General features: G+C 42.1%; 1 protein-coding gene across 1 annotated transcript in view; it reads right to left on the bottom strand.

Moving 5' to 3' along the window:
• Positions 1 to 16,776, bottom strand: part of ACSL3 (acyl-CoA synthetase long chain family member 3) — a 109,642-nt gene that overhangs the window by 23,839 nt on the left and 69,027 nt on the right. Inside the window, exons 6-9 of the mRNA XM_065411367.1 lie at positions 8,143 to 8,281; positions 2,605 to 2,755; positions 1,297 to 1,420; positions 926 to 997 (exon numbers count right to left, since the gene is read on the bottom strand). Of these exons, the coding sequence (XP_065267439.1) occupies positions 926 to 997; positions 1,297 to 1,420; positions 2,605 to 2,755; positions 8,143 to 8,281 (486 nt within the window). The remainder of the gene's footprint in view (positions 1 to 925; positions 998 to 1,296; positions 1,421 to 2,604; positions 2,756 to 8,142; positions 8,282 to 16,776) is intronic.

The raw sequence follows: 16,776 nt of genomic DNA, 5'->3' as shown, positions 1-16,776 counted from the left end.
CTAACCAGCATCTTATGCTGCACTGGATATGGTGTGCAAGCTGGCATGTTCGTTTACTCTCAGTGTTCTTAAATGCTATGGAGTTTACTTCTCCTGCTTATCCAAGAATGTGGACACCTAGATCCCTTTCCTATCCCCCCTTCAGCTTTAGCAAAGCCTACAGAAGGACACTGTCCTCAATTTATAGTTAAATGGTAAAACATGGGTGAGCTAACAAAAATAATTATAAAATCTTAATGTACAAAGTACAGTATTACTCAAATATTTTGAGATTTTTAATGGCTTGCGCTAAACACTATCTGAATTTAGAAATATAAAACGGTAACCTAATTACTGCTAACTACCACCTTTCAAATGTTTCATAAGTAATATACCTCAAGGTGCAAAGCATACCCACTACATTCTTTGCCCACAAAAGGCCTAACTAGCTTGTATATTTTTTCCCTTTAAACCAAAAAATGAACGAACGTTATGCCAAAGCCAATTTTCCACATTCTTTTTACATGATGCTGGCAGACTCACTGCTCTATAAGGAACATTTCTTATTATGAGACAATAGTATAGCACATTGATGACAAATAGAATAAAATGTCTTCTACAGATCATATTTAGCTAATTTTACTTACATCATATTTATACTACCTACTATTAGCAATAGCGTGATAAAAGTTGAAATGCCAAGATGTGTAATTTCCGCAGCTGGTTTCACATTTTCAAATAGTGTTAGTCATCTAGTATGTAAGAATGTTCACACCACCATGTAAATATTTATATAATTTTTTTTAATACAGAGTACATTATGTAAACTATCAACGCTAAAGGTCTTCTGATCCTTGTAATTTACAGTAACTATCAAGATATTATTCCTCTTTGTCGTGTAACATTTGAATGATGAAATATCTTTAAAAGATAGCATTAAACTTACTGGTACAGATGCCATTAGCGTAGGTCTAAGCATAGTAACATCTCCTTTGCTTCCTTTCTTTATTTTAGAGGACTAAATAGGGAGGAAAATAAAGTTAAATGGAGGATTTGTACAAGGTTTTAATATGTAAACAGAAAGGTGACAGTTTACTTAATTAGAAAATCAGTGATGTCAGTTTATAGATCCTTCACCTTAAAAATTGCTTAGAAACTAGTCTGATGTATTGATATATAACAAAAAATATACCCATTTATATTTTGGTATACAAAGATTTTCTTATTGCTTTCCTATTAAAATTTTTTAAACAGCTATTAAGATATCCATCAAAAGTTGATCTTCTATTGTTATGGTATGACATACAAGTTACGTACCTGATCAGCTAATGTCTGGGGTGATGAGTAGCCAACACGGCATCCATGAGACAGACAAACAAGTTCAGCACTTAATTCCAGAACATGAGCAAGAGGCAAATATCCAATATAAATGTCTTTTTCCCTGAAAAGTTTTAAAAAGATACATTCATATTGTACTATTTAGTGTCTTCAGGACAATCATTTAAAGCCAAACTGTATTTACAGCCTCCAAAGAACCAGAAAAGGTTAAAGAATGTGTGTGTGCCTGAGAACCAATCTCAGTATTCTTGAGCATATATGTGTGGTTTCAAAAGTTGTGAAATGTTCATTTTAATTTTAGGGGCACTGAGGAAAGAATGTTATTTACTTATCAGGGAACAAAAGATTCAAAAAGTGATTACTTATAATTAAGACCACAAAGACTTCTCCAGAGGGAAGAGTCTATGCTATACCAACTAGAGGTGCAGCATAGAATTTACAGCTAGAGGGGAAAAGAGGAGAAGGGGGCTTTACTCTGCCTTTGTGCTCTCCTGATTCCGGGGTGCTCAGGGCTTCAGCGGTCCCGAAACATAATTTAGATAGCTCTAAAGGGGCTAACTTACATCAGCTTCCACAGACTGCCCTCTGAGCCATAGTGCTGCCCAGAATCTCTGCAGCACTCCATGCTGCAACTCTGACCCTCTTATGCCCCTCCTGCCCTGGCTTGCTATTTAGATTTTTGATAGTCATTTGGATTTTTTAAAAAAAATCTTTAAAAAAAAATCAATAAAAATAAGTCACTCTATTCAGAACATTCCCAGTAAATGCTTTAATTTATATTTCAGTGAGATGTCATGCTCTTAACTTAAAGCTAAGATCTACCACATAGTAAATGGACAAATAATCAACAGCACTTCCTTTGAAAAACTTGGAGAAAATAGTTGTATGCCTGCTTGTGGTCAACAACTTCGCTTCTGATACAATGAAACTCTCCACAATAAGGGGAAAGATCATCCATGCGGGACATAGAACTTACTCGGTGGTCAGTCCAAGACTGTGGAATGAACTCCCAATGGAACTAAGGACCACCACAAACCTCACCACTTTCTATTCCAAGCGCAAGGCCCATTTCTTTGACCTTGCCATCCCTAACACAAGTACGTGGAAAAAACCAACATGACAGATGTTAGTCAGAATAATAATGCACTACTGGAAAATGCTCAAGATACTATGGTGGTAATGAGTGCAGTATAACACTTTATATAGAATAACTAGTTACACAATAATTAATCTATGATTGCATGTAATTACAAGCCATCTTTAATGAAAATTTCTATTGGTACATACCCCAAATGAGGAATTCTTTCAGCCATCCCAGTTATACCAGCAATAAGGTTGCAATGAGAAATCATGACTCCTTTTGGAAGTCCCGTAGATCCACTTGTGTACATGATTACTGCAATATCTGAGGGTATAGGCCTGGCCTGCTGTTTGCTTACTGTAATTTTTATTAAAAAAATTATGCACAATGTATAGAAAGCATATAAAATTTAATATCTTAAATACTAAAACATATTATAGTGATTATTCTGATAAGGAACTAGACATTACTACTTTTGTGACAATTTACATTGGGACAAACTGTGGCCAATCCCAGGCACCTTCACAGGGAGAAAGAAAATTTAAAGTGCCCCCTAACTTCTCTGCATCATCTATGAATACTGTGTAGCTACACTAGAGTAAAAATCAGACTTTGAGAGTTTACTACATCTCAACCACACACCTGGATGGAAGTGGGTGGGAAGAATGGGGAATGAACAAAGCTTTTGTTCCCACCCTCAATGTGCTGGACAGCACAGCTGCACTGGCATGGAAGAGATGTCTGCTGCATCAGATATAGGGTAGGATATAACCCCACCAGAGCAGGGTGAGGAACCAGGAGTGTGACTGAATCAATCTGCTTCTGTGTGCGCCTGGGGCATAGCAACACACTGCCCCATACATAGGGCTCAGGAAAGCCACAACTGAGACAATGTCAATTCTCAAAACCATGTTCTGTTCACCTACTATAACTTCTATGAAGATAGTGTAATTCATTTGAAATAAGTAATCCACACTGAACTGTAGGAATTTAGGCCCTAATCCTGAAATTTATTTCCTGTAATTAACTTTTTGCTTGAGTAGTCTGTTGACTTCAATGCATTAAGTTAAACAAATGCATAAGTGTTTGTAGAATTGGGGCCCTTATTTGTATATAAAATTATATTTGCTATATTTGTAAGTTTACTAGTGTTGGACAGACTGATTCACCTTTTGTTTATTTTTTTGCCCTTGCATACAGAGTTCTGTTTTATAGGCAGAGCTGGTAACAGTAAGTCACTTTCCATTATAAGACCCTATTTTCAGTTGCTTATAACTTTATCAAATGTTCCATGCCAGGTGTCTATTGGAGGCGGTCTATATTTTTAATGTTTACGAAAAAACGGTTCAGCTGTTTCTAAGAATGAGATGATGGAAAATACACTGTTTTGCGCATGTTAAAAAAAAAGTCTTACAACCATTTCGTAGAGCAGCTCTAGTGCCTATATATCTTGGAGCAGGAATCTGAAATATGGGTGAGCAGTCTTCCTGGTGTCAGGGGCATATCTTTTTCTGCCACCATGAAAAAACTTGTGCCATTTCTAAGCTACGGTTAGAATCTGGCAACTAACATCTCAGAAGATCCCATCTATGCAGAACAGGACTATTACTGTAACTGCTCATCCTGGCAGCCAGGGCCACTGTGGTGTTAGGCATAGGGACAAAGCAGGGATACAGGAGCAGGTGTGACAGAAACATCTGTTGGGTGAGCAAAGGGGAAAACAGAGGCTGAGCAGGTAGGCAAAGGAAGGCCTGTAATCAGTAGATATCACTCCCTTCCAGAACCTGGAATAGAACCCGGGATTTCAGAGTCACTATATTCTTCTGCTGCATAGCAAATGGCTACAAAACACATTGGCAAAGCATGTCTCTCATCACCCTCTAGGGATTACTCCACACTATCCATTATTCCATTAGCTCAATGGGTAGAGGTCCATGCTGTAGATCAAAAGGCACTAACCCTGCTGATGACCCATATGGAGGGTCAATATTGTCCCACATGATAGAATTTCTGTGTTTTTTTCCGATTTTTTTTTAAACCTAAGAAATTACATTAAAAAAATAAACCCTGCATTTAAATAATGTTAAAGTTGCAAAGTCAAACACTCAAAAGTTAGGAAATAGCAAAATTAAGGTTGCCTCCGCAACCATATCTCAGTCCCCTTGCATGTATACATTATGACACACTCTTTAATTACATAATTACACAATATTTTTTCTACAGGACTTGTGCCTTATTCAGTGCCCAGGATGGATGTTGCTCAGGGAATGAATCAGGGTTCTGTAGTAAATGAGACAGCCCTCTGCAGGACCCTGACTTATCTGCTGGAGAGGCTGCAAGGTGCGTAGTGAACAATGCAATGGACTGCAGGGAGAAAAGGGATATTCTTGTGATTCAGGCAGCTGAACAGCACCTTGGAGAACTGAATTCTATCCCTGTCACACAATTCCTATGTATTTAGCAAGTCACTTAGGCCAGATTTTTAAAAATATTTAGGTGTCACCATTGCAATGCCTAACTGATTAAGGAGCCTAAAGGTCATTTTCAAAAGGGATTTATTCACTAAAACTGTCACTGGGATTTTGTAAAAAGCGACAAAGAGTCCTGTGGCACCTTATAGGCTAACAGACGTATTGGAGCATAGCATATGGCTATAAGGTGCCACAGGACTCTTTGTCGCTTTTTACAGATCCAGACTAACACGGCTACCCCTCTGATACTGGGATTTTGGTTTCTTAGTGCCTAAATCCCGTTTGAAAATGAGATTTAGATTCCTAAATCTGTTTAAGTGTTGCAATGCGGAGCATAAAAATCCGGACCTTAAACCAAAACTTTTCACAAGTGCCCACTAATTGTGTGTTCTTTATTTTATGGATGCTCCACTTGGAACACATAGATTCAGATTTGCAAGAGTACTGAACATTCAAAACTGCAACTGTGCACTAAACATATGAATTGCTATAGAAAAGCTAAGCACTCTAAAAAACCAAAATCAGGCCTTAAGCATCTCCAATTAGACACCCAAAATTAGCAAGTACTTTTGACAATCGTGGTCTTAATCTCTACAAAACCTGGTTTGTAAAATGGGGATAATACTACCACATACCACACGGTAGTGTTGTTAAGGAAAGGCCATTAATGTTTTTAAATGCTGAAATATTATTACAGTGATGAGTACTACAGAAAAGCCCATGAGGAAAATTATAATTCTGTATTCAGAGAAGGGTTTGCATGGTGTGCAGTAAATATGGAATGGAGCACTGAGGAGTATAAAAAGAAGTATTGCATAGCTACCCAATCAGTGAGTACTGTCCATCATGGGCAATAAATGAAACCGGGTCCAATGGGGGAAAAAAAAAAAAAAAAAAAAGGTGTTCATGTAATTAAAGAGCATATCATAATGCATAGGACCAAGGGGGTTGAATTAAGGTTGCACAAGGAACCCTAATTATGGCATTTTCTAACTTCTGAAAGCTTTACTTTGCAACGTTATCATTCTTTTAATGGAGTTTTTTGTATGCAATATTAAACAGACTGAAGCAAGGTAAAACATAAGGCCTTTTATTTGGTAAAGTAGAACCTTAGAATTATGAACACCAGAGTTACAAACTGACCAGTCAACCACACACCTCATTTGGAACCAGAAGTACACAATCAGGCAGCAGCAGAGACAAAATAAAAAAAGCAAATACTGTACAATACTGTGTTAACTGTAAACCACTAAAAAACAATAAAGGGAAAGTTAAAAAAAGATTTGACAAGGTAAGGTCACTGTTTCTGTATTTGTTTCATATAAATTAAGATGGTTAAAAGCAGCATTTTTCTTCTGCAGAGTAAAGTTTCAAAGCCGTATTAAGTCAATGTTCAGTTGTAAATTTTTGAAAGAACAACCATAACATTACAAACATTTCAGAGTATTCCCGAGGTGTTTGTAACTCTGAGGTTCTGCTGTACTTTGAACAATAATATTCAACTGATTCAATATGAAGCATAGCTATATTAAGTTCTGCTGGTAGAGGGCTTAAAATTTTAATAGCACATAGAGCTAGCTCATCAAAAAGGAACACAATCTCTCCTTTAAATGGAGAAATTAAGCACTTGTAATATTGGGAACAAAACTGCACAAAATATTATTCCCACGTAATCAACAGCAGATGTACTAATCACACACACCCCTTCTCCAAAAACATAGTTCCATCTAACATTCACATGACCTAATGATTAAAAGGATTCTGTAACCCAAACAAAAAACCCCACACAACACTCAGAAGGGGGTGGGGAGGGATTCAGAGGAACTCAGTGCATGACATTTGAAGAAATCAGATTAACCAACTTTTTAGCAATAAAAGTGAGAATTTTCTGCTACTTAGCGAGATGCATTAAAACATTTAACGTCAGGGAAATTCAGATTTCTGGTTCTAAGGTGTTAAAGAAATTAAAATTACAATTCAAAAAATTGGCATAATATATTTTGATACCTTCTAAAACAGAGGTGGGCAAACTACAGCCCGCGGGCCACATCCGGCCCGCAGGACCATCCTGCCTGGCCCTTGAGCTCCCGGCCTGGGAGGCTAGCCCCCGGCTCCTCCCCTGCTGTCCCCCCTCCCCTGCAGCCACGCTGCCGCGCGGGCAGCACTCTGGGCAATGGAGCTGCGTGCTCCTGCAGGGCAGCGCGGCAGCGTGTCTAGCTCCGGCCAGGCGGCGCGGCTGCCAGACATGCTGCTCTGAGCAACATGGTAAGGGGACCGGGACCAGGGGGTTGGATATGGGGTGGAGGATCCCGGGGGGCAGTCACGGGACAGGGAGCAGTTGGATGGGGCGGAGGTTCGGGGGGGAGGCACGGCCAGGGGATGGGGAGTTGGATAAGCGTGGGAGTCCCGGGGGGCCTGTCAGGGAGCGGGGGTGTGGATAGGGGTCGGGGCAGTCAGGGGACTGGGAACAGGGAGTTTGGAGGGGGGGTGGGATCCCGGGGGCAGTTAGGGATGGGGGTCCCAGGAGGGGGCGGTTAGGGGACAAGGAGCGGGGGGGTTGGATGGGTCAGGGGTTTTGAGGGGGGCAGTCAGGGGGCGGGAAGTGGGAGGGGATGGATAGGGTGTGGGGGCCAGGCTGTTTGGGGAGGCACAGCCTTCCTTACCCAGCTCTCCATACAGTTTTGCAACCCCAATGTGGCCCTCAGGCCAAAAAGTTTGCCCACCCCTGTTCTAAAATACAGTAAAAATAATTTAAACAAAGTTGTAATAGTCCAAATTTAAAATAGATTTTACATGTTACTTCTAGTGTGTATTTATGCCCAAATTTAGCAATATACCAAAGTGTAAATAAAATATACTATATTTTGTGGTCTCTAAATACCTTGAATGCTACAAATTAATGCTTCTTCATCAATGTTGGAAAAATGACCATACTACAAAGTATTGTTCAATTTATATGAAATTTAAGGACAGGGAAAAACAGCTTTAATGCAAGTCTTTCCACCCTGCTTTTTAGAAAAACCCAACATGTCAAGAGAAAAAGCCGTGTTGCCAAAAAAAAAAAAAAGTGAAAATTTGTTTCTTTCTGTGTTTTTCCAATTAAAACTTTTCAATAACAAGTTGCATCAAAAAGCAATTTGTTAGATATATAATTTATACATAAATGATTTAACAAGATTTTCAGCAGTAAAGGGCTATAATCTTCCTCCCCTGACACAGTCAGGGTTAGCTGGAGTACAGTTTCTGCAACCCCAATATTTTAAATGTACATACCATTCTCTGCCTTGGCCCCCATTGCTTGCACGGAAGCCATAGTGTGAACAATGATACCCTTGGGGAATTCTGACCATGTTGTTGGTTTGCCATCCACAGTAATAATATGCCGCAATAGTGGAACCTGAGAAACAATTTCCTGTGGAAATGGATACATATGTTTCATTTTGCACAGAAAGCTGGTGCAAAAGTTTGTGCCAGGAAAGAAACAAAATACTTTTACTGCATATGTAAAATATTATTGATGTAAATGACTAAATTGTAATAAAGTCAGTCTTTGCGTAAAAACTGCAGCTTCCCACTGTCAGATTTCTGGGACATGAGGGTTAATCTAAGCTTTTCTTTAAACATAAAATTAAGGCCAACATTTTCACAACTGTCCACTAATTTTGGGTGCCTCCATTTTTGTGTGCTCTTGTTGAGAAGATGTGCTGGCCACCTGCCACTCCCACCGAATACTGATGAAAAGGATCACACTGTCAATTCATAGGTAACACTAAGCTCAGAATGAATGTCTCAGTTTGTCTTCTCTGCTATTTCTTGTAATGCAATGTTTAGTATGGTATTTAAAATATGCTCTGCAGCAAATAGAAGTCTAGCAAAATGAATAGTCAAATAGTATTTATTACTAAAAGCAAAATCTAAGTTTTAGTGCAACTAAGAATACTGACCACAATTCTAAGGATACAAGACAAAATGTAAAATGCTGGTCAGAGAAAATTCTAACACACATGCGTACATAAACACTCGATTCATTCTAGTTTTTATTTGCTTAGTACAAATTCTTGTAACTATCCAAAAGGAAATTTAAAAATACAGTTTAGGGATTCCTGACTCTAAATGGAACACCACAATTTTTGGCTTTAAAAAAAAATGTGTTGCACCAGCTCAGGGGTCTAATGGCTGCACAATGTGCTACTAAGTGTGGAATGCAAATTAGAAGTCCCTTCTTCATATCTTCTGAGTCAGTAAGGTCTTGGAGCACTCTGAATATTATGCACTCAGCTTCTGGAGAAAAATGTAATGTAAAGACCAATCCAATAGTCCTAATGACTAACAAACTCTTAGGTATATATTAAGAACCAGTCTTAATAATACAATCAAGGGTTAGATTCATTTCTGAGTGGGAGGAATTAACTATTTCACAAGTAGCATTTTTCAGAGGCTTAGTGAAAACTTTCTTTTTAATCTTATCCAAACCTCTTTATGGAAATAGTTACAAAAATACAGTAGTTAGTTATAATACTTTAGAATTTATAAAAAGGTACTTACATTTCTGCATATATGCATTAGCCAGTTTTTGGATCTTAAATTATTTAAGATTTCAAACTGAATCCATGAATTAATGACAAAGCACTCTGACTTTTGTTTAAGTAAAATTGATTCCATGCTGAGTGTGGCCATTTTTAAGCTGGGGAAAATTTTCTCATCAAATTTACTTATTTTTCCAACTACACCTCTACCAAAAAATCTTACCGCGTTATAGGTGAAACAGCGTTATATAGAACTTGCTTTGATCCGCCGGAGTACGCAGCCCCCCCCCGGAGCACTGCTTTACCGCGTTATATCCAAATTCGTGTTATATCAGGTTGCGTTATATCAGGGTAGAGGTGTACCATGCTAAATTTAACATATTCTTATTTGTAATTAGAAAGGATGCTATTAGACTTGACAGGTTTAACCTTTAAGCTACTTTAATAAAAATGCTTAAGCTGATCTCCCATTTCTAAAAATGACACTGACTCATAAACACAAGGGTGCCACGTTGCACAATCCATTGTCTGCTGGGAAAACAATTAATAATAAACTAGGAGTGCTGAATTTTGTCACATTTATTATTGCATATGTACTTTATGCATTATTCTGCTCTGCCCATTTGCTTCATTTCTGATCACTCAGGATACTGAAAGTACATAACCATGATCTTAGAATGCTCTACAAAACACAAGTAGGGCTAACCTCACCTGCCCTGTTTTCTGCTAAAGGTGACAGATTCAAGACTAACTCTTTTACTTTCTTTGGCATTGTTTTCACAAGCCAAATGTGAGCATTTTTCTGCACCAATCCAGCTCTTTTGTATGGAGGTATTTTAGCTACCGAGCTCAGTAAGGTTAAATAAGATATTAAAAATGCCTGCACCTTGTCTACATAATAGCATCCTCAATTTGTAGGACCAGTATAGTTGCACCAGTGCAAGTAAAATTATTATTAATTTTCCCAGTGTAGTGGCACTACCCCACCCAAACTCTTCTACTGAAACCATCAACTTAGTATCTGAATGACTCAACACTAGTAAGAGAGTTAAATCACTGGGGTAACACTTTCTGACGTCTTGTTCGGCTACTTTAGATGTTAGTAGATGGATAAATTAACATGCTTTCTTGCTTACTTATATAACTTAAAGAGTCTGATTCTGCACGGCACTGCTTTGCAAAAGGGTAATGGGCTTATAAAGTATGTGTAAACCCCTAACAAATCAGACTGGTAGCTTTTTACACCTCAACCCTGCAACGTCCAGCAGGTGGGCAGATTCCTGCTATCTGTAAGAGGAGGTTACTCACCCTGTGAAGTAACTGATGTTCTTTGAGAGAGTGTCCCTGTGGGTGCTCCACTCCAGGTGTTGGTGCGTCCCTGCGCCTTCAATCGGAGATTTTTACAGCAATACTTGTACCAGTTGCGCACACGCAGAGCCTGTCCCCCCGCTCTGAGTGTACCTTAATAGTACGTGTGCGCAACCGGTCTCCTCAGTTCCTTCTCTACAACGGATGCTACCCCAACTCCGAAGTAGAGGGGAGGAGGGTGGGTAGTGGAGCACCCACAGGGACACTCAATCTCGAAGAACGTCAGTTACTGCACAGGTGAGTTACTACTACTACTACTACTACTTCCTCTTCCTCCTCTTCTTCTTCTGAGAGAGAGAGAGATCCCTGTGGGTGCTCCACTCCAGGTGACTTAAAAGTAGTGTATCTCAAGGAGGTAGGGACTTCAGATTTGGTAGGAATGCAGTAGATAATACAGCTCTGCTTAATCATGTATCAGAGAGAGGGTCTTGAGTAAGGGCATAATGCTTAACAAATGTGTGTTCAGAAGTCCAAGCAGCCGCTTTACAGATGTCAGCCAGAGGAACTTTGCGCAGAAAAGCCACGGAGGTAGCCACAGATCTAGTGGAGTGAGTTCTGATGCCGGCTGGAGGTGTAACTTTCTTTATCTGATAGCACAGTCGGATACACTCAGAAATCCAGTTTGAAAGTCTCTGGGCAGAAATAGGTGTCCCTTTGGAGCGCTTCACAATGGAGACAAAGAGTCTAGAAGAGTTTCTAAAGGGCTTGGTTTTATCCAAATAGAAGGACAAAGCCCTGCGTACATCTAATGTATGCATTGTGGTGGATTCAAAAGAGTTTGCATGTGGTTTAGGAAAGAAGGTTGGTAGTTGTATTGGCTCATTGATATGGAATGACAAATGCACCTTTGGAAGAAATTTGGGGTGTAGTCGGAGGGTAACCTTGTCCTTAAAAAATAGTGCGTATGGTGGGTCCGCCATCAGAGCTGCTATTTCTCCTGCACATCTGGCGGAGGTGATTGCCACTAAGAATGCTGTTTTCATGGAGAGGTGTAAGAGGGAGCAAGTGGCTAGGGGCTCGAATGGTTGTTGAGTTAAGCAAGAAAATACTAAGTGAAGATCCCACGGAGGGGTAGGTGGTTTAATATCCAGGTATAGGGATTGGAGCCCTTTGAGAAAACGCTTGGTGATTGGATGAGCAAAAACAGAGGTATCGTCGATCTTGTCATGAAAAGTTGTAATAGCAGCTAAGTGGACTTTGATGGAGCTGAAAGAAAGGCCAGATTGCTTAAGGTCTAATAGGTAGTCAAGTATGGTCGGAAGAGGTGCAGAAGTAGGAGGAAGTTGTTTAGTTGAGCACCACTGTGTGAATCGCTTCCACTTTTGGAGATAAGTGATGCGAGTAGATTGTGTTCTGCTATGTAGGAGCACTCTTTGAACCTGCTCAGAGCATGCTAGTTCGTTTTGGGAGAACCATGTAGGAATCAAGCTTTGAGGTGAAGCATGGACAGGTTGGGGTGAAGAAATCAGCTGTGTTGCTGCGATAGGAGGTTTGGAGTAAGGGGCAACGAAATCGGTGGGAGAATTGACATTCTGGTGAGGAACGGAAACCATGGTTGTCTGGGCCACGACAGGGCAATCAGAATTACCGTCGCACGATCTGTTCGTATCTTTGTCAGAACTCTGCGGAGAACCAGTATTGGGAGAAAAGCATACATTAAGTGTTGAGCCCATGAGATCAGGAACGCATCTCCTAGGGAATGTTTGCCCAATCCCGCTCTGGAGCAAAATTCTGGACATTTCTTGTTCTTCGCAGTCACGAAGAGGTCCAGGGTTGGATAGCCCCAAACGTGGAATATATAGCATATGATCGTGTCGTTTATCTCCCATTCGTGATCGCAGGGAAAACGTCTGCTTAGTTTGTCCACGGTGGTATTCAGGGCCCCAGGAAGATAGGTGGCTGATATCTGGATGTTGTTCGCGAGGCATCAATTTCAGAGCTTCATGGCTTCTGTGCAAAGTGAGTGAGATCGAGGCCCTCCCTGCCTGCTGACATAGAACATGCATGCGATGTTGTCTGTCATTATCTGAACATGTTGGTTCTGAATAAATGGGAGGAAGTGACGGCAGGCATTGCGTATGGCTCGCAGTTCTAGGACATTTATGTGTAGGGAGGCTTCGGTGGAAAACCATAGCCCTTGGGGTGTGTGGTGGGACATGTGTGCTCCGCATCCCGTGAGGGATGCATCAGTAGTCATTATGAGTAATGGGGAGTCCTGGAGAAAAGGGACTCCTGGAGAAAAGGGACTCCTGAGCAGAGGTTGGAGGGAACTGTTCACCATCAGAGGAAGTCTTTGACTCTGAAGGGTATAGATAGAGACTTGTTTAGAGCACATATGTTCGGTCTGTAAACGGTGGCCAACCGAGCTTGGAAGCACCTCATCTATAGGCGTGCATTTTTGACCGAGAAAGTACACGAGGCCATGTGGCCTAATAGTTGCAGGCAGTCTCATGCAGTGACCTGGGGACTGCTGTGAAGTTTTGTAACCAGGAGTTTTATGGTGTTGAAACGATCAAGCGGGAGAGACGCTATTCCCGTTTGGGAATTGAGGTGCGTTCCTATGAACTCCAGTTGTTGGGTAGGAGATAAGGTGGATTTGTTTTTATTTGCAGGCCAAGGGAAAGGAAGCAAGCGATGGTAAGCTGCGTGGATTGAAGAGCTTCATTGAACGTTGAGCTTTGTGGAGACAATCATCGAGGTAAGGAAATATTATAACCCCCCGTTTCCTGAGGTGGGCAGTAACCACAGCTAGGAGTTTGGAGAAAACTCGGGGGGCGGTAGATAGGCCGAAGGGCAACACCCTGTATTGAAAATGTGTTGAACCAAGGGTAAAACGAAGAAAACGTCTGTGGGCTGGGTGAAAAGTCACATGAAAATAAGCGTCCTGTAGGTCGAGGGCTGAAAACCAATTGCCCTGCTCCAGCACTGGGATTATGGTGGTGAGGGTAACCATTTTGAACTTTTGCTTTTTGATAAATTTGTTTAGCCGCCTGAGGTCGAGGATCGGTCGCCATCCCCCCGGTTTTCTTTTCTGTTAAGAAGTAATGGGAATAGGAAATATAACTCTGAGGGCCTATTGTAATTATGCAAAGTGTGGGCCATTAAGGGTGGTTTGGAATCTTGATGGCTCCCAGCAACCAAGACAATTGACTATAGATGGCTCTGTTTTACTTGTGAGTCTTCCTGTATATGTGTGTGCTGGCAAGTGGGTAATGAAGTCTTACAGTCACATGCGATCATGTCACCTGAACTGGAATCCATCTTTAACCTGGTGCTTTTCCATTGAGAAGGGGCGGTGGGAACCCAGAGGGACAAAGGATTCCCGCCTTATGCAAAAGATATATAAATGGGTGGAACAGAGAAAAGGGGGTAGCCATCATGAGAAATCCCCTAGCTACCACCTGAGCTGAAACAAGGGCTGTACCAGGGGAAAGGATTGTATCCCGACTAGGAAGGTGTCCAATCTGTGAAAGAAACTTATTGAAACATCTCTGAGGATGAGATTTTATCTGTATTCAGCTTTATTACTGTATTAGGCTTAGATTTGCGTGTTTTATTTTATTTTACTTGGTGATTCACTCTGTTCTGTCTGTCTTACTTGGAACCACTTAAATCCTACTTCCTGTATTTAATAAAATCACTTTTTACTTATTAATTAACCCAGAGTATGTATTAATACTTGGGGTGGGGTGGGGGGGCAAACAGCTGTGCATATCTCTCTATCAGTGATATAGAGGGCAAACAATTTATGAGTTTACCCTGTATAAGCTTTATACAGGGTAAAACGGATTTATTTGGAGTTTGGACCCCATTGGGAGTTGGAACACGTCTGTAAGTTACTTTCAGTTAAGTCTGCAGCTTTGGGGCACGTGGTTCAGACCCTGGGTCTGTGTTGGAGCGGACTGGCGTATCTGGCTCAACAAGACAGGGTGCTGGAGTCCCAGGCTGGCAGGGAAAGCAGGGGAAGAAGTAGTCTTGGCAAGTTGGCAGTTCCCAAGGGGGTTTCTGTGACCCAACCTGTCACAGGGAGAATGGGCGTAGTGCCCAAAAATAGGGGCAGGTGGTGTAAGTGCTGAAGTGGGAATATTGTTTTCTATATCCTTGACCAAGGCTTCAAATCTGCTTATTGGTCGGAGGGGCTTGAGACGCTGCCAAGGAGTTGCGACGGCGGCGCTGGTATCTGGATCTCTGGCGTTGCAGTTGTTGCTGTTGCTCATGAGACCTATGGAATTGCTGGGTGTATGTGGGGTAGCGTTGTCGCTGGTAAGGCTGGTATCTATATTGTCACCTTCTGGTCATAGAGGTTTGAATTCCTAGAGAACGGAGAGTTGCCCTGGAGTCCTTCATGGAGTGGAGTACGTCATTTGTGGAGGCGGCGAATAGTTTGTCTCCCGTCGAAGGGGAGATCCTCAATGGTACTCTGGACCTCTCGGGGAAAGGAAGAGGACGAGAGCCATGACCCTTGGCACATCACGACTGCTGTGGCAGTGACCATGCCGCAGTATTGGCCACATCAAGGGCAGCTTGAAGAGCAGTGCAGGAGATGATTTGTCCCTCGGAAACTATGGCTGTAAATTGTTGTTTCTTTTCTTCTGGAATGTGATCAATAAAATCCATGAATTTATTGTAATTTTTGTGGTCGTACTTTGCTAGAACTGCTGTATAATTAGAAATGCAAAACTGCAACATGGGAGAAGCGTATACCTTACGTCCGAGCAGATCTAATCGCGTACTGTCCTTGTCGGAAGGGGTGGAGCAGGGAAACTGGTGTTTGTTCTTTTGGTTAACTGCGTCTACTACCAGCGAGTTTGGCGCTGGGTGAGTAAAAAGGAATTACGAGCCCTTGGAAGGAATAAAATACTTTCGGTCTGCTCTCTTACAGGTAGGCAGGCTTGCAGCCGGGGTTTACCAAATGGCCTTGGCAGGTTCTAAAAGGGCTGTGTTGATAAGTAATGCAATTCTAGAAGAAGAAGAGGGCTGCAGGATGTCAGTTAGCTCATGCTGCTGTTCAGGAACTTCCTCCAGGTTAATTCGTAGCTCATTGGCAACTCTTTTAAACAGGTCTTGAAATTTTGAGAAGTTGTCCAAAGACGTCGGAGGAGGAGGAAGCAATGCTTCATCAGGCGGAACAACTGGTTCTACCGGGTTAGAGGCAGGCCGTGCTTGCTCTTGCGGTTGTGACAGGGCTGCCTGGTGTCTGGAGTCAGTGGCAGGGTTGTCAGCTGGTGGTACTGAGCAGGTCTCACGGCTGGCTACATTGGTATAACGAGTGTGGTGTCGAGTATAAGGAGCCCTTGGAGCCCAATATTGCCACTGTGGTGGGAAGGGCATGGGTGGTGCCATGCAGGGGTTCACGCACCATGGGGCAGGACCCTCGGAGTAGGACAAGGCAGCTTTTCTATGACCTCTCTTGACGGGGGTCTGTGGACAGGAGATCCGATAAGGTGAAAATTCTCCCTGCAACCCCGGTTCCTCATCACTGGAGGAAAACTGTGCGGACCTTGCCTGAGGGTCTGGAGAGAAGTAGGTGTTAAGTAGGGGTGACTGCAAGATAGGTGACACCAGGAGGTACCTTGAGTGTGTGAACTGCAGTGCTGCAGTGCCTCTGTGAGGGGAGGGCTGAGCGAGAGGAATTTGTTGTGAGGAGGGATTCCTCTGCACGGGTGTCCTGAGCGTTCTGTTACTGCCAGCTAGCTCAAAGGCTGACAGTGCCGGGAGAGTGAGAGGAGCCTGCGGGGGGTCAGGCAGGCTAGTATGCATCGGCACCGCTTCCATTGTGGTGCCGAACGGTGCCTTGTGAGAGGCAGGCAACTGAAAGCCTAAAGCCTCGGCACCAGAGGTTAGTGCGTCCGCCGCAGTCGCAGGCAGGTTTCGCGTGGCGCCAGAGGAGCCCAGCGCATCAAAGGTACTCGGCCAGGGGAGCGCGGGGAGGGAACCAGTACCCAGAAAAGGCTTGTCCCTGTAAATACCCTTTGCGGGTGAGAGAGACTGATTTTTTTTGAAGTTTTCTTTT

This window comes from Emys orbicularis, chromosome 9 (genome assembly GCF_028017835.1).
Source record: "Emys orbicularis isolate rEmyOrb1 chromosome 9, rEmyOrb1.hap1, whole genome shotgun sequence".
NCBI classification, from domain to species: domain Eukaryota; kingdom Metazoa; phylum Chordata; order Testudines; family Emydidae; genus Emys; species Emys orbicularis.
This window is presented reverse-complemented; position numbering and strand designations above follow the sequence as displayed.